The 17,561-nt window shown below is 51.0% G+C and overlaps 6 protein-coding genes across 6 annotated transcripts; 5 read left to right on the top strand and 1 right to left on the bottom strand.

Annotated features, from left to right (window-relative positions):
- Positions 1–2,255: 2,255 nt before the first annotated feature.
- On the top strand, positions 2,256–2,990 carry VFPPC_13333 (hypothetical protein; the record flags this gene model as incomplete). Its single annotated transcript, XM_018291110.1, has 1 exon — positions 2,256–2,990. The coding sequence occupies one exon, from the start codon at positions 2,256–2,258 to the stop codon at positions 2,988–2,990; it is 735 nt and encodes a 244-aa protein (XP_018146825.1).
- Positions 2,991–7,833: 4,843 nt separating this feature from the next.
- Positions 7,834–8,985, top strand: VFPPC_13332 (aminomethyl transferase; the record flags this gene model as incomplete). The annotated part of the gene is made up of 1 exon (XM_018291109.1): positions 7,834–8,985. One exon carries the CDS (start codon positions 7,834–7,836, stop codon positions 8,983–8,985), a length of 1,152 nt encoding a protein of 383 aa, XP_018146824.1.
- A 1,387-nt stretch (positions 8,986–10,372) lies between these two features.
- Positions 10,373–12,205, top strand: VFPPC_13331 (peptidoglycan binding domain-containing protein; the record flags this gene model as incomplete). Its single annotated transcript, XM_018291108.1, has 4 exons — positions 10,373–10,654; positions 10,718–11,122; positions 11,205–11,415; positions 11,475–12,205. 4 exons carry the CDS (start codon positions 10,373–10,375, stop codon positions 12,203–12,205), a joined length of 1,629 nt encoding a protein of 542 aa, XP_018146823.1.
- A 499-nt stretch (positions 12,206–12,704) lies between these two features.
- Positions 12,705–13,532, top strand: VFPPC_13330 (heat shock protein DnaJ; the record flags this gene model as incomplete). The annotated part of the gene is made up of 1 exon (XM_018291107.1): positions 12,705–13,532. One exon carries the CDS (start codon positions 12,705–12,707, stop codon positions 13,530–13,532), a length of 828 nt encoding a protein of 275 aa, XP_018146822.1.
- Positions 13,533–13,616: 84 nt separating this feature from the next.
- Positions 13,617–14,750, bottom strand: VFPPC_02779 (uracil-5-carboxylate decarboxylase; the record flags this gene model as incomplete). The annotated part of the gene is made up of 1 exon (XM_018282372.1): positions 13,617–14,750. One exon carries the CDS (start codon positions 14,748–14,750, stop codon positions 13,617–13,619), a length of 1,134 nt encoding a protein of 377 aa, XP_018146821.1.
- A 1,492-nt stretch (positions 14,751–16,242) lies between these two features.
- VFPPC_02778 (thymine dioxygenase) lies at positions 16,243–17,530 on the top strand (the record flags this gene model as incomplete). Its single annotated transcript, XM_018282371.1, has 4 exons — positions 16,243–16,287; positions 16,409–17,011; positions 17,092–17,318; positions 17,398–17,530. The coding sequence occupies 4 exons, from the start codon at positions 16,243–16,245 to the stop codon at positions 17,528–17,530; spliced, it is 1,008 nt and encodes a 335-aa protein (XP_018146820.1).
- Positions 17,531–17,561: the final 31 nt, after the last annotated feature.

Here is a 17,561-nt window from a genome sequence, read left to right as displayed (position 1 = left end):
ATTCGTCAATTCCAAAGCATCGTCAGTATGAATCATCTGGTGTTGCCGTTGATCTCTGACTCTGAATGTCTCCGACCCAGAGATCGTTCGGACATAGCGAACGACCGATTAAAGCAGCACCACTTTTCACCATCTAATCTCTAATCAATCCTGACAAACCCAAGATCAAGAATTGTGGGTCCCATCAGGAATCCGGCTGCCTGGCTGGTTGGCTACGGTCGGTTTCTCAGCGAAGGAGTCATCATCAAAGCTCAGCCCTACTGCGAGACCCCTGCCAGGCCGCGCTGCACGCTTCGTTGTCTGGCCAGTCGTCTGTGGCTTGTCGCTTTCGGGTCGGTCGCATTCTCCGTCCAAACGGCTGCTCTACTCCGTTGCAGACCAGTCACTGATGTCGTACAACCCCCCTCGAACGTGCCCTGCTTACGGAGGCGGTGCGTAGGAGAGCGGGTTTCGTTCGTTCACATCGTTTGTTCGTTGCATGTCACTGGATTGGGAAAACGATGAGGCGCTGCTGCGAAAGCGAGGAAACCGGCGTGCATTCGATTCGGTTTCCCCCTTTGTCTACGCACGATTTCACTTTATCAAAAATGCACGTATGAATCGATTACCATTTACGGAACGATGCTACGGATTTTTGACTCTAAGCCTTGGTGGCTTTGGTGAGATGACGCCTTTCATGTTGACATCTAATCATGGTCAGGCGGAGAATGTCACAGAAGGTGAAGGATGGAAATAGGGCTGCGGAACGTGGAGATAAGGGCGTGTGGACAGTTGTCTTGGGATTGTCAGCGTACGGTATTGCTGGGGAAATAAATCGGAGATTTCTACCGTGAACTTTTACCGTGAAAGCCACAATGATGACTGTGTTTCTGGAAAGCTAATTATCAAGAGCAATGGCGTTTGGGCTTGCTGAGAAATGATTTGGACCAGATGGTGGGTTCAATGATGGAAATCCGATGGGTCGTGGAATTACCTCCGTAGGGCTATTGAGGAAGGGACGGGCATAGCGGACATAGGTATGACTGCCGTGGGTTTAGATTAGGGGGTGTGTGGTGGAATCATCACTGCACTAGAGAGCCAAAAGCCGTGTCGTCCAGCGACACTGACGTGCTTTGAGGGGGTCAGCACCAACATCTGATTAGGAATACAGTTATGCGTAGCAGTGAGAGCGAGCAGTTAGGTCAATAGGGAGAGCAGCGTGAGAGTGCATGGGCTTGCCGGAGGGCGAGCCTTACAAACCGCCGTGGCGCGGACGCCTGCAAACTCTCAAGCGTAGCGAGCAATCAGTCACAGGTGCAGAGTGTGACGGCAGAGTGTGACGGCAACTCGATGGGGAATCAGCTTCGATGCTGATGAGTGAACGAGACGCCGGGCTCTGGAATCCAGCAGGGTGCCGAGTCCGCTTCTTTCGTCCGCCGTGAACTCGGACGTGTACCATTTCGCGCGAAGGTACGCCCGTTGCAGCAGTGTGTCTCACTGCAATGGAGGGTACTGCTTTCGGAGATGAGACCTCGAAAACCCGGGACGGCATCTCTGGGTTTCCAACGTTGTGAAGTTTGGTTTGTCAGGCAGCTCGGATTTAGTCAGCGGTTATTGCGGAATGTCCATGGCGGCACCCAGGCGTTACGCTTCTGGCAGAGGCTCTCTGACAGGACTGGCTGGACGAGAAGAAAGAGAGTGCGAAGAGGAGTCACACCAAAACTCACACACCTTCTCGGCGCCCCACTCCTGCTTTACTAACACACCCACCACCCCTGCCCTGGCCTCGTTCTCTCTTGCTCGGGTCCGCGTGCACAAAGTCCGCTTAGCGGCGTGCGTTGCGTGTGTGCGTCGTCGGCGTCGTCGTCGCTCCCGACTCGGATTCTTGACAGGCTCCAGTATGGAAGTCCGGACATTGATAAGTATCACACTTCGCCCCCCCTTGGGATTGAGAATTTCTGGAAATACCAGATTCAAACCATCACGAAGCATTTAGACAACTCTTGAACATACAATTAAGAGTTTACAACACACTTGCAACATCTACAACATCGACGCACGCAATACATACATGCAACTCGCAGTCACATCATTTGCCCAGTCGCTCTCATCACCATCACCGCCCTTGGTAGCCACACGCTCTTGATTCGACATCCCTGTCAGCTACAACCGGCTATCCGCAATCGGGTCTTGACTCACCCAAATATCCACCCAGCGAAAAATCAATTACAATACCATCCAAACATAAAGGAACTTGCTTCCCTCCACAATTCAAAATGTCGACAGTAGCAGTAGCTCAGCCTCAACATCCCACTACCTTCTCCTACTCTCACATTCGATCTGCTCCCAAGAAGTCAATGTCCATCACTCAGACTTACTACCTGGCCCACAAGGCCCGGGCCAAGCTCTCTCGCGAGGCTGCCCAACCCGATCACGATCTCCGTCTCCTCGTCGGCCACGCCAACCTGCTCGACTCCTTGATGCTCGAACTTGCCGATGCCGAGCGTGAGCAGGAGCGCTGGTTCAACCAGTCCGTCCGTGGTGCCAACAACAAGGCTGCTGATCGTCATGTCCAGTGGGCCGACCGCATTGTTGAGCAACCTGAAGAGGAATACGACTCGGACTCTTCCGACTCTGATTCCGACTCCGACTTTGATGAGGAAGACATCGAGATGGCCAACACTGTTTCCGCCCGCATTCCCGTTGCCGCTCAGCGAGCTCAGCTCGTAAACGACGACGACGAGGAAGAGATGGGTGACGATCTCGAGGAGGACTACGCACAGCTCGAACTTGTTCGAACTCCTTCTCACTCCAGCTCTCCTCCCGAGCTGGTAGACCACGACTCAGAATCCTCAGACGACGAGTCCATGCCCCCTTCGCCTGCTGATGCCGCGCTGCTCTACAACGAAAAGGAAGCCGCCAAGGAGGAAGAGGAAGAAATCTTCGACGACGACTACTACGTCTCTCGACAAACTCCAGCAGGTCTGGTATCCGCCATCTCGGTATACTAAGCAACCTGATGAGTTTCCAACTTTACGATTTCTTCCAATTTACTCTAGCGACTTTTCTTTTCAGCGACGGCATAGCACAGGCGTTTCATAGACTTGATACCACATTGGGCATTAAAGGGATTTACAAAAAAAGCGATATTCTTTCTTCATTGCATCATCACCACTCAGGATAAACAGCACTTTGGATATATTCATGGATTTACGATTTGGCATATAGACCGCTCCCATAAAATGGTAGAGTGGCTCAAATTACATAGTACATAGTTACAAACAGCCTCAGGGCAAAAGAATTGAACAAAGTTTTCAAAAAAGCATCTCGTCTCTCATGTCCCTCGTGTACCTTGCATCCCAAAAGGCCACCGCCTTGTGACTTGCTTATTTGCCCATCGTGACATTCCACCACTGCACCTTGACTCTGGTGGTTGCAGCCAAAAAGCGGGGCGGTATCGGTCCCCGGGCATGAATCATGGCCGACCGCTTTCTTGTGCAGACCCAAAAGGAAAAAAAAAAAGTTGACTTCAACCCCACCGCTCTTCGGCTTCTCGGACTCTTGCCGTCTGCCACACGAGGTACGTACCATATTTTTGATTCATCAGCCTGAGGGCAGGGGAGCGGGTTGCAGCCAATGAGGATGCGTGATCGGGCAGTCACGTCAGCAAGGTTTGAAGTCTGATCACAAAATGGCGGAGGGTCAACGTTGATGTTTTGTCATCCGGGCGCGTGAAGAGAAAGGCGTGCATTACGGCGTGCTTTGCATGAGAAAGTTGGCAACCTTGGAGCGGGACAATTTCACGCCCTTGCAGGGCTTTGTGTCAGTACGAGTTAGTGCTGGGATTGAGGAAAAATTCAGGTCGTCACTTGACACCAAAGGGAGCTTTTGCTCATTAAACAAATTGTCCGCGGCATTCGGGGCGGATCAACTGGGTAATTTTGCAACGGTCCCAAGTCTGGTGCCCGTTGCGGAACTCTCGGTATTGAGCGATCGTTTGACGCCAAAGTCTGAATGAGGCTGTTCTGAGCCGGGCAGCGGGGTTCAATTGCCCATATCATAAATCAGTCAACCGAACCACGGCAACCTGGATGGATGGGACAAGACGAGCTTTACGTTCATGCAGAAATCACGGCAAAGATTGGATTGCGTTTGTGGGTAAACTCGTCTCATTCAATCAATGGCGCAGTTCTGCTTCACTTTGATTAAGTTTTATCGTGCAAAAATCTACTCCGCTCGCCTGGTATGTACGACACAAAATGTAGGTTTCATCTGTACGTGATAAAGTGGTCTCTTGAATGTTGTTCTCCACTGCGGGTTTGGAGTGTGAGTAGCAAGGCTGCCGTGACTTTTGTGTCTTGGTGGGAAGGGATCGACGCGATAGGCTTTCGATGTTGATACGTGGCTGGTGTCGAATTGAATCTGCTGGTGCTTTCTGGAGTTTGATACGGTCAAAGCTGCCAGGTGTTCAGATTGCGAACAAGGCAGCCAACAAGGCAAATATTGTTGGGATGCAGAGTGCCGTGGATGCCTAGAGCGATGTTGTTCTGTGTCCTCAAGGTACCCAGGCAGCACTTTGGCCAACAAACACTGCCTTGGCGATGTCACCCGTGTGAGCGGCTTGCAGGTTGCAGGTTGCAGGGAGCAATTTGAAACGGATATTGCATACTGTATTGCAATGTTTGTGCATATTGATGGCAACGCTGAGGGCGGCTGGTGAACCTTGCTGGTAGCCGCCTGGAGCTTGAATACCCGTTCACAATGGATTGGTTGCCCGGCGTAGCACTCTAAAGGACTCGATCGTGAGATGCTCTCTTCCGTAATTCAACGGCCGTTGGTCTACTGTATCAGACTTGTGATTGTGTCTGTGCCCGGGACTTCCATGGAGTCCGACCTCGCCGATGCAAATCGAAGTGCATCACGGGACCATCCAGGGCCCGCTTGTTGCCCGCTTGGTGCCGGCTGTGCCTCCGACCTTGTCCGGAATGGGGATCGGAGATCGACGTGTGCCCAGAATCGCCGATAAGCGGGGGTTAATGTGCCTGAGTGTATCGTGAAGTTCATCCTTGGAGCGATGATCGGGGTGAGCCCGTTGTCGGAGGACAAGACATGTATTGATCGTGGAGGGCGTGTGCTGCAAATGGATTTGTTGTGTTGTGGTGTATTACAGTACTGTAATACATCGTGGAAATATAGCTTCCGCCTTCTCTTTCATCCGAATTGAAACCGCACATGGTAATTACCCGGGCATGTTCGCATTACCTTCTTGCCTTATAGGAACAGGACTTTTGGAGACTGGTTCTGCTGAACTCCGAATAGGCTAATATGGCGAGATTGCCCTTTACACTGAAACGTGACGACTTATGATTTACGTCCACCACAAATTGAATGATTACTGCTAAATCATCCCTTTGAGTAGCATTTGTATTGACTTCTTCATTGGCATGGCATAGCATCCTTGAGCTTGCCGATGTCAGAAGAGCGAAGTATACTCCAAAGCGAACATCACCAGTACTTTCATTGTTACAACGAGATGGCAGTCACGACAAACAAGGTGCTTCGTTCACATCGCAGCATTGTCTTCCATTTCCTTCACTCAGCCAAAATAAACTTCTGTTTGTATAAGCCAACTTTGCCGCAAATCCAAAAAGCCAAGATTAAAAAACAAAACTCCCTAGACCAATCCTATTAAGCGCCCTACTATGCCTCTGATATTGCATTTCTTCGAGATGCGGCTTTGAGCCTCCCCGACAGAAAAGCATAAACTGCCCCAACACAGTATAGCCCGGCACGATGTGTAGATTTGTTATCAGTAGCTGGACAAGATATGCTGAGTTCGTAAACACCGGCCTCACCGAATCGTATTTCACGGGCAGCTAAATTTAACACCGCAATCTTGCTTTACAGACGTTAACTTGGGTCGTGGAAAGCAGATTTGTGCCGCTGAATAGAACGAGCACTTACACACTTGGGCTTACAGAACCTATTGCAGCACTGGGTTTCGCATCGAATATTAGCAACTTGCTCGTCAATACACAGATATTCAACGTAACTTACACCAACGACACCGCAGTGGGCGGGAAAACTGCAGTCTCGCATCTGCAACCTTGCAGCGATGCCATCTTCAGTACCACTCGGTGCAGCCATTACAACGGCCACCATTGAGGCATAGACGACGTAGACGCTGCGCATTGTGGTGGTGAGTCAATTCTCGGAAGGATCAGCTTGCTGCGATATTGGCGTGGAGCGTAAGAGTCTTTTATATCTGCGAATAGAGCCTATTTCGAGAAGGCTACTTGTATTCGATTGTCCCTAGTCACCGCCTCCAGTTCGTGAGACTGTTTTAACTGGCAACCAATTGTCTAAACGGGTGGGCTAAGACACATAAAGGCTAGAACTTGTTCTCCAAGACAATCATAATCTTGGTTCGGACATGGGTGGTCTAAAAACTGGTGTAGAGCAATCCAGTCGATCCCTACGGAGAATAATGGCAGGTGCTGGCAGACCGGTCAACAACATCCCCCTGGCCTCCTCGGCTTTACAGACATTTCATCGATGTCCTTGATACAGTACTCTCAGCGAAAGGGCAGATGAACATTGGAACGAATGCCTGTGTTGCGTGTGCAACAAGCCGTCAACACATAACCTCTAATATCAGGAACACCGGGTTGAGCCGTAATGAGGGAAAAGAGGATTTAATAAAAGGTTTCGAGTTCGGCAACATAATGAACGACATGTTTTCGCAGCTATCTCTACTTCTGTCTAAAACTGTCTTGCTTCTGAAATACCACTTTACTTATCCGTCATATGGCTGCGTTGAAGCATGTTCTATGGCTTGGTGTGTCCTGATGTCGTCTGTGTCTTACACTTACAGATGTTCTCGGCCCATCGATATTATCACAGATGCTAAGACAAACTTTTGCTATTTGTATCATCCCAATGGATAGTGTTTGGTGCGTGCAGCCAGCAAGATGTCATCTCTCTGCAAGGTAATTGACGACTGACACTCCGTACAATCCTGTGTGATACGGGGTTTCTTGTCGTTTGTTTGAGAAAGTGTGCCGCAAAAGATTGATGTGCAAAGAATCTGCCTCATCTGCATCAAGTGAAACGTTGTACAAATGGTCATCATGTTGCGCTCTTGTGCGTGGTTAGCAACTCGTCCTTTCCCGACGGGGCTTCTCAACGGCTTGCCGGTTAATTTCTACGCCATTCATCACCAAACTAATGAAATTAGTCTAAAATAAGTGGTGATATATTCTTTGCTTACAAGCAGGCCGTCGTTTCTTTAAAGGCACTTGTAATTGTTTAATCAGGGCCAATGCTTACTATAACCAGAAGCAGAATTTGCATCGAAGGATGGCCGACGTTCTCTACAAGGGCTGAGAGGACCTCAGTGTGGTCGGACATGTGCTCAACGGACGTAACTCCGTAGCGATATAGTACGAGGAACGGGAACCGGCTTTGCCATGTCCTCGTCCGCTTTGTCGCCGTCTTGCTGGAATTTCTGCATGATATTTAATTTTCTAACCTTATGGATTCGAAAATGCGCGCTTGACTAGTTCCTGTGCCAGCATCACAGAGCGAAGCTCAATGTCAGAACTACAACAAATCGCTAAGAATGGTTGCCGTCACAAAATAGTATAGAAAACGACAATATTAATATATTCTCATCAAGTCGGTATTTGCGCAGTGCCATGACACATCACCATAACATCTCGCAACTGATGTCACCCCGGCTTTCGGTCCCCACCAAACACGTGCGACGTCGTCACCTTCAGTTTTCGCAGCTTCAACTCCAGCACAATCCGTAAGGTACACCAAACAGCCTTGCTATCGGCAAACCAATTCAGAATGCGCAGTCTCGTAGGACGTGGTCCGTCCGCGCGCCTCCTCTGCCGAAGCTGTCTCCAACAGCAACGCCAATTCGCAAGCTCGGTTGCACCTCCAAAACCACCGTCATCCGGTCTCGCTGCCCTCCCGTCACGACAGCTTCTCTCCGTATCCGGGCCCGAAGCCACAAAGTTTCTTCAGGGCATAACTACGGCCAATATCACAAATGAAGAAGGTTTACCGCGCACAGATGCCTTCTACTCTGGCTTCCTGAACGCAACGGGCCGCGTAGTCCACGACCTCTTCATATACCCCTTCCACCAGAGCAAGCAGGGCCTCGCCGACAAGGAAGATGGATACCTAATCGAGGCTGACGCAAGTGAGATGGCGAGATTCGCCAAGCTCATCAAGCGGTACAAGCTTCGTGCGAAAGTTACAGTCCGGAACGTAGCGCAGGACGAGGCTGCTGTGTGGCAGGCGTGGGATGACGCATCACAGTTGGACATCACGCCCGATCAGTCGAGGCTGGTGTTGAAGGACCCCAGGGCTCCAGGGTTAGGATACCGAATTATTCAGCTGAACCAAAAATCTCCCGAGGTTGATCTCGACACCTCGACGCAAGATGCGTATACGATTCGACGATATCTGCAGGGGGTTCCGGAGGGCCAGGACGAAATCCTTCGCGAACAGGCTCTTCCACTTGAGAGCAATATGGAAATGATGAATGGGATAGACTTCCACAAGGGCTGTTACGTAGGGCAGGAGCTCACGATTCGAACAAAACACCGGGGTGTTGTGCGAAAACGTATCCTGCCGTGCATGATCTACAGCAATGACAAGGCGGCCCCGCAGAGCCTCATGTACGATCCAGAGTGCACCTCTCCGGAGAGTTTGACGGCCGATATGATTCCCGCCGAGACGAGCATCGGCAGGTTTGGCAAGAAGGGACGCAGTGCGGGCAAGTGGCTGAAGGGGGTGGGAAACATTGGCTTGGGGTTGTGTAGGCTTGAGATTATGACGGATGTGGTCTTGCCAGGGGAACAGGCTGCCGCTACGTATAAGCCTGGGAATGAATTCGTGCTTGAATGGGGCGAGGAGGATAACAAGAACGATGTGAAGGTGAAGGCGTTTGTGCCTGAGTGGTTGCGGGAGGGGCTTGGCACTCCGAGTTGAGGCGACGGTTGTAGATTGTAGTTGTAACAATGCTGTAAAATTTACCATTCCACACTGCAGAACCCGGGCGGTAAATGGGTCAAATGATCTGTATTGAAAGCGGAGAGGTTCTGACGGGGTTTGAAGCGGACTGAGATGGTGGGTGTGGTGTCGTTGACTGGTTTGGCAACTTGAGGGTACGAAGTCAATAGATTGCATCAAATCCAAATGTAGCCCTGTGCAATACAGACTGGTCGATGCTAATCAAATGGGCGTTCAATGAAGATCCGCCGATGGCGCACTAGACACAGCGGGCCGGCCCCTGAAACCTCCAGTGCACACACGGTCCATGTCGGCTGGAGATGCAATAACCAGACGAGACGCCATTTGATCAAACCAGATGTTGAATGGCAGATGACCTGGCGGCTGCTGCAACTCCTAGCGGCCATTGGTCTTTCAAATTAAAGAGTCAAGTGCAACACTGAAGCCTGTTGACAAGCCAACAACCAACACTCCCTCCATTCGTGCAACCACAAACCACCCGGAAACCATTGTGGGAGCTGATCAATAATTCAGGCAACTAAATCCGCCTATGAGTGCCGTAGTGCCGGAGTCGTGAGGCTGGGTCAAATTGGCATTGGCTGGGGGCGAGATGGCACAGATGAGGCACAGATGAGAGAGAGATGACTGCATGTCTGGGGGCCATCACGAGGGAGGCGCAAGCAATTTCACCTGCATCGGGGAAAATACGACGCTGGACGAACCAGACAGGACGAACATTGAACCAGTCTGGTCCTGTCTGGTCTGACGACCCCTGTTCTCGCCAACTGCAGCTGGGCAAAGCCATTTCGGTCAGGCCGCTGCAGTTGCCTTTTCCAGGCGCAATTGCTGATGCTCGTTCAATGTTACGGAGCAGCTTGAGCCACCGACTACTTATGGGGTAAAATCACATTGGAGTCCTTCACTTGTCTTGTCGCACGAGTCTGCCCCGAACGGCTGCATTGCAACTTCAACAGCCTTGGGCCATTGGTGTTGTGCATCCGATGACTTGCCTGTAGCTAGCCGATCTTTTCCCTTTGATAGGCTGGCTAACACTGATCGAGCCTTGTGGACGTGAGGCTGGGCAAAAGTGAGTGAGCGTCTCACGCATCTTACCTTACCCCCCTGGAGTTTGGTGTCCTAAGCCTCACATGGGGTACATGAGGTCTTGGCGCAAGACTATTTTCATCTCCAACACAGATTCTCTCATCTTTTAAACCGTCTTGCTGCGAATTCTGGCTCTAGAGCTGTTCTGGACCCTCTCGAATCAATCCACCACGGATACAAAATATTCTTCTCTTTCATCGCATAGCCCCCCAAAGGCGACAGAGTACGGCGCACAGAACGCCAACAGACTGAGCTCTTCATCATGGCCGCCGAATATGCCACACCAAAGCGGCAAAAGAAGCGATTGATCGTTTGCTGTGATGGCACCTGGATGAATAGCGACTACGGATTCGCCAAATCTGGTCTTTTCAGCAAAAAGGGCACTCTGCAAGTGCCTTCAAACGTCACTCGCATTTCGCGATGTTTCAAGCGCCGTTGCGCCGATGGTACTCTGCAAATTATTTCTTACGAGTCGGGAGTCGGGAGTGGCAGCAACACTCTTGACAGTATCACCGGCGGAGCATTTGGAGCTGGTCTAGCAGAGGTAGGTGACTTGTCGCGATCCAAGTTGCAGATAAGATTCGCAAATATTAACCAGTTCCCATAGCGTGTCCGCGAAGTGTACGCGTACCTTTGCGCCAACTACATGGACGGCGATGAGATGTTCCTCGTGGGATTCTCAAGAGGAGCATTCACGGCGAGGTCCGTTTCTGGAATGATTGCGAATTTAGGCTTGTTGACTAGGGAGGGCGTGGAACACTTCTATCCGATTTTCAAGGATATGCAAAATTGGGAGGACGACGACTATGATGACCCGTTTCCAGACGTGCCGTTCAGAGACAAACCCAAGGGTCCTCATGCTGATGTCGAATATCGAGCGCGACTGGAAAAGATGGGCTACACCAGAGTCTATCAAAGTAACGGGGACCTCATCAAGGTCAAGGGTGTGTGCGTGTGGGATACTGTTGGTAGTCTGGGTATTCCAAAAATCCCTTGGCTGGAAAAGATTGGTGTCAGGCCAAACAATGACGAATAAGTCTCCCACGAACTCCCTGTCTTTCACGCAAGATACTGACCTTCAGTGAACATATAAGTGGCATGACACGGCTCTATCAGATCGAATAGAGCATGCGTTCCAAGCACTGGCGCTTGATGAGACTCGCGCGCCCTTCAGCCCTGCCGTCTGGGAACGCCCGCGGCGTGACAGACTGTGCACAGACTTACGGCAAGTCTGGTTTCCTGGAAATCATGGAAACTGTGGTGGTGGGTGGGATGATCAGGGCGTTGCTAATTCCACCTTGGCGTGTATGTCCTGACCCAAATTCAAACAGCATTATCAAGTTCTCTGATGCTGACTTTACCAGGGATGATGGACCAAATGACCAGTGTCGGCGTGGAGTTTGACACAAGATCGCTGCAACGAGCTGTTGAGCAGACCTTCGACTTTTACGAGTCACCTGAAGCACAAAATTTGAAGAAGGACCGTCGAAGAATCAAGCAGTGGGCAGTAGATCAAATTTATGATAACAACAGGCCACTCAGACCTTGGGGCTTGGGGTCGATCCAAAAAGCAGGCGGCTTTCTGTACGCATTATCCGGTGAGACGACAAGAACGCCGGGCATGTACAAACAAGTCGATCCAAAGACAGCTCAATGCCGAGAAAAGTACTTGCAAGATACAAACGAGAAGGTCCACAGCTCCGTTCGAGTACGACTGGCATGCGAAGGGTTAGGCCTTAATGACGAATGCGTATGGTCCTGTGAGGCTCTCAGAGACTGGAAGTTGAAGCGTGCCATATTCGAGTTGGATGAAGAGCCGAAATACCAGGCATACAAACCATATGACCGTTATCGGGACCGGCCGTCTCGTGAGGGCTGGATTTGGAAATATGCTGGCAGTGAGAGGAATGCGCCGAACCAACGGGTCATGGCTGAAGAGCCGCTGGGGCCATATGAACGGTTTGTTTTGGAACTGTCGGGCGGGAAACCGAATGTGTACGATTATGCCGAGAGAAGGGCGAACAAAAGCAAGAGGAGGAGTCGATCTGAGCGAGCGAGGAAAGCTTTTAGACAAGGGGCGTCACATACTTATTAATTTGCACATAGAAATGCCGCAATGTATATGGATTCAAGGGGCGTTACAATATATCCCAGTTTAATATAACTCGAAAATATTAGAAATAAATTGCTGGTCCTGGACGAAGTTCACATGAGGATGAATGTGAAGAGAAACTCGAGAATGGCAATGAGTGGTGGTACCTTGCAGGAACAAGGTGGCGGACGTGACAAAAGTGGGTCACATGGACTGAATGTTGCCTGGAAATTTGAACCACTTTGATATCTTCACCTCAACACACTTACTGACAAAACCCGACGCGCTCTCTCCTTCGCAGCAATTTATAGGGAAATCCTCTGCTAGAAATTTTCTGGTACATAGACAAGTGACGGGTGTTTATCGAGCGATTTCAGAAGCCGCGTTTTTGTGAGGCGTCACTCGCCGAGTGTCCTTTGTTCAGCTTCACCGCCAGCAAAGCGCAACATACTCCAGGAGACACAGTCAGCTAAAGAGAGGTCATCGAAAGAGAGGAGACAAAATGAGCGAGGATAACAAGGATCTCCCGCGGCTTGCAGGCGAATACGCCGAGAAGGACATCGATCTTTACGATGTTCTCCGTATTGACGCGCTCACCCCAAAGGAGGACATCCATCGAGCATGGAGAAAAGCTTCCCTGAAACACCATCCTGACAAAGCCGGTGCCGACTACGACCCAGAAAAATGGGAGCTGTTAGAAAAGGCGCGAGACATTTTGATGGACGAAAATTCTCGCACCGTCTACGATGGAGCAATCAAGGCAAAGCTCCTCCGGAAGCAGGAACGCGAGGCCATGGACAAGGAGCGCAAGAAGTTTGCAGATGATCTTGAGGCGCGCGAAAATGCGGCCAGGAGAGTGAGGGACGAGAAGGAGCAAATGGATCGGGAGATGCTGCAGAAAGAGCGTGAGAGATTGAATGAGCAGCAACGCATGAGGGAGGAGGAGGCGGTACGGCAGGCTGAGGCTGCGCAGGAGGTGGAAGACTTGGCTGAGGCGAGGAGGCGGTTGAAGGAGAAGAGGGACGAGAAGGCAAGGAAGAGGCAGGCCAAGGAGAGCATGAAGGCGACCCTTGGATCGATTGGCAAGCCTTCTGGACCGGCGAATGGGACTGTCAACGTTCCTGGGGATTATGTTGCGGATTTGAGTATCAATGTCCCGTACTGGGAGCTGGTTTGTGAGAAGCTACGTGCCGTTCAGGCGGTTCGAAATTTACAGAAGCAGGATACGTCGGCGGAGATTCTGCAAGAAGCGGAAAAGGCGGTCCTTGAGGCGCGAAGGAAGATTCACGAAGTAGAGGTCAGGTATCAGCGCGAGACGGCAGCGGTTTAAGAGGGACTGACAATCACGCTACCGAAACGAAATCTTTTCGCTTCACTACATTCTCACTATACTTTTGCAAGAGCTGGAAAAATGTCATGCCTGCTCTTCCAGCCTCAAAATCCGGATTGCGTTTGCTCCCATGATGCTCTTGGCCTCGGCCGATCCTTCGCCAACCGCCTTGGCCACAGCTTCTGGGTTCAAACTGACGCTCTCCCACTGACCCTGTTCATCACTTGTGATGGGTGGGAAGAAAGGATGGTCGGTACCAAACATGAGTCTATCAGAGCCGCTCGCGTCAATTGCGGCCTTCAAGCCTACCTCCGAATATATGACGGCATCCAGGTAGACTTGTTCCTTTAGCACGTCCCAAACCGTGCGACGACCTTTCCCGACCTTTCCCTCACGAACAAGTTGGCCGTCGTGGAATATACAACTCTCAATTCTGCCAGCGAGGAATGGCAAAGTCCCTCCGCTGTGCGCCAGCAGCATTCGCAAATCACGGACCTTGTCAAACACTCCCGCCAAATACATTCGCGCCACGGCAATGGTTGTCTCCATGGGGAATCCCAACGCCAGCGGAAGAACGTGTCCATACTCACTAGCGCGAGGGCCCCAAACCTCATTCGGCAGACCATAGTGCGGGTGAAGGAACACAGTCAAATTTGCCTTTGCAAGTGCCTCGAAGATGGGAAGAAGATTCGGATCGTCCAGCCCCTTTCCAAGACCTGACGTCCCGAGAATCACACCACGACAGTACTTGAGGTCCTTGAGGTGAGATATCGATGCCTGCAGAGTGTCCAGCGGCGCCGTAAGAGGCAGCGTACCAAAGAAGAATAGCCGGCCGTGATGCTTGGCACACATCTCTGAGAAGTCCTTGTTCACCGACTCGGCCATGGCCCCTGCCTGGGAGGCGTTGACAAAGTCCAACCACGGATTAGCTAGAGAAATGACAGAGATGTTAATGTGATGCGTGTCCATGAAGTGAATCTTTTGGTCGAGCGATGCAAAGTGCGACGTGAGCGGGCGTCCGGGCGGTTTCGCAGACGGGTCGTGTGTAGCCTTTTCCAGGTCTGCGAGTTCGGCTTCCAGCAGGATGAGACGCGGTTCGGGGGCTTGTGGGAATTTGCGGACCAGGGGGATGGTGGTTCGAGATTCGAGGATCTTGATATACTGCGGAGGGTACATGTGCGTGTGGATGTCCACGACTGTGAGGTTGGAAGTGTCCATGATGGAGGGGAATGGTGTTGCGCGTGTTGAGGGGCGGGGAGTTTGAGGTTGATGAGATGTCTGTAGAGATGGTGGTAGATGTGTGGCAGTGAGAAAGATGGAAAGTAATGTCCAAGGTCTGGGTGGTCTCATGGTGAGAGTGGTGGTGCTTCTACCCCTCTATGTGTGATGTGATGTCTGTCAGCGCCTAATTAGATGCGCACCAGCACATGTGAGATAGAGGTAGTGATTGCACTTGTAAATAATTCGGCCAAGTCCGACATAAATGGGTATATTTCAAGATGTACGTAATGCTACATATCTTCATGTTTGCTTTCTTTCTTCTCCGTCACAGTTACACTGTATACTACGTCTGCTGTCGTACCGTGGATGGTAGGTTGTGTCTCACATGGCACATATTCAGCTGCACAAGACTACATTGAGCAACAAGTGCGTAGGAAGAGCCCTTTTGGTGAAGTAGAATGCTGATCAGCCGTTGAAAGAGGGGAGACGCTTCAAATTGCATTTGATCAAATGCTTTTATGACGGGTTTTGCCCCGCACGAGCTTGGGCTGTGTTGTGTCTTGGTGGGACATCTGGACATCTGGAGGTTTAGGCACGCAGACCGACATCTGGAGTGCATTGTCGCGAGTGCAATGGCAGCGTGTGTCGCTGTGGATTCGGCTGGCACTAAGCAAGGGATTCAATTTATTATCTTACTTATATTTCATTAGCATAGTATATAGTATAGGATAATAGCAAATAGCTAGGATATGCTGTAAAAAAAGGTTAAGCGAGCTGGGCTTATCAGTGACATGAGGTCAGCGAAGGCTGCTAGCGCTCATCCCCACCCCAGCCCACTATCGATGCCCCCACTAGATCGCCTAGATGGGCTCAAGCAGGGCTGGCTTCCCCGCTGTCAGCCGCTGGACTGCCTTTGTTCAGGGATCGATTGATCAATCGATGCCTGAACAATCAGCGGCATCTACTAAGCTGGTCCCACTTGCAATGACCTTTGGCGCCGTGGGGGAATATCCATGTCCTCGAACTTTAGAATGCTTGGTGGTCATGAATAATTGATGAGCTTCAAAACCAAGGGGTCTTTAAGGCCATGGTTTGGTATAATCTGATGGCGATACACGTCGCGACTACACCAACGCCTGCCTGTAATGGAGGGCATCTCGGAAAGCAGCCGAACTGGCCAGACCCTTTTGAGTCCATGTCCTGAGTCTTGAGACAGAGCGGCGGCTGCCGAAGGCGTTTTGCTTTGCCGCATCTCTATCAATGTGCGAGGATCAGGTGCTGTCGTGCCCAAGCATGCATGTCACAGCCATTCAATGTTCCCTTACTGCATGAGCGGCCATCCATTGCATCCAGATGTCTGGTTCGTATAAATGAGCCTGTGATTCGCCCACCTCACATGCCGTGCCTCATCAGCTCACAGCTCACCCAGATCATCAACATCTTCACTTTTCGCAACAATATTCTCTAAGCAGTGGCAGTCAGTTTCAACATGGCGACCGACGCTGCCGTGGCCAAAGAGGGCCTGGTCATTCCTGTAAGCACAACAACACCAGCTGATAAGACAAAGCAATCATCAACACCATCGTAAAATATCATACCCAACATCTACCATCTCCCATCTCTCATCTCCCACCTACCAGCTAACCACAGCCCAGCTCATCGACTTTTCAAAATTCCTCTCCGGCACACCTCACGAGCGCCAATCCACCGCCAAAGCCATCCTCCATGGCTTCCAAACCGCCGGCTTCATCTACCTCAAGAACCACCCCATCCCAGCCGACCTCCTCCGCCACACATTCACACGCTCCGCAGACTTCTTCGCCATCGACACCGCCGCCAAAATGAACCTCTGCTGGACTACCCCCGAAGCCAACCGCGGGTACTCGTCACCTGGCCGTGAAAAAGTCAGCCAGCTAGAGGACATGGCTGAGATTGAAAAAGTCCGCAGCGCGGCGCCAGATCTGAAGGAGAGTTTTGAAATTGGCCGTGACACCGACCCCCAGCATCCCAATCAGTGGCCCGTTGAGGAGGGTAACTTAAAGGGGTTCAGGCCGGACATGATGGATTTCTTTGCCAAGTGTCAGGCTCTGCATGCGGAGGTTATGAGGGCTATTGCGTTGGGCATGGGGCTGGAGGAGAGCTTCTTTGATGGGTTTGTGGATGTCGGTGATAATACGTTGCGGTTGTTGCATTATCCGTCGGTGAAGGCGGACGTATTCAAGATTAACCCTGGGCAGGTGAGGGCTGGTGAGCACAGCGTAAGTTCTCAGTCTCTCCCTACGTCCTCATTCCACAATTATTTGCTTCTTTCAGGGAATGGTCGACTAATGTAACACAGGACTATGGCTCTGTAACTCTCCTATTCCAAGACAGCCGCGGCGGCTTACAAGTCAAGAGTCCAACCGGCCACTTTGTCGACGCCACTCCAATCGAGGGAACCATTGTCATCAATGCCGGTGACTTGTTAGCTCGCTGGAGCAACGACACCATCAAGAGCACCATCCACCGCGTGGTTGAACCGCCTAGGAAGGAGGCGGATTCCTACCCGCCGCGATATAGTATTGCGTATGTTACCCAAAGTTTACAGCAACACTTTTGCTAGAATTTGTTTTGTCCATGATAGTGCCAGACTAACCTTCAATAGGTACTTTTGCAACCCGAATTCAGAAAGCTTCATTGAAACCTTGCCCGGGACGTACGCTACCGAGCAGGATAAGAAATACAAGGGCGTGAATAGCGGCGACTATTTAGTGCAGAGACTTACGGCTACCTATTAAGTGGCTGAGCATTCAAATATTGGAAATATAA

The sequence above is a fragment of the Pochonia chlamydosporia genome, chromosome 2 (assembly GCF_001653235.2).
Source record: "Pochonia chlamydosporia 170 chromosome 2, whole genome shotgun sequence".
In the NCBI taxonomy this organism is placed as follows: domain Eukaryota; kingdom Fungi; phylum Ascomycota; class Sordariomycetes; order Hypocreales; family Clavicipitaceae; genus Pochonia; species Pochonia chlamydosporia.
This window is presented reverse-complemented; position numbering and strand designations above follow the sequence as displayed.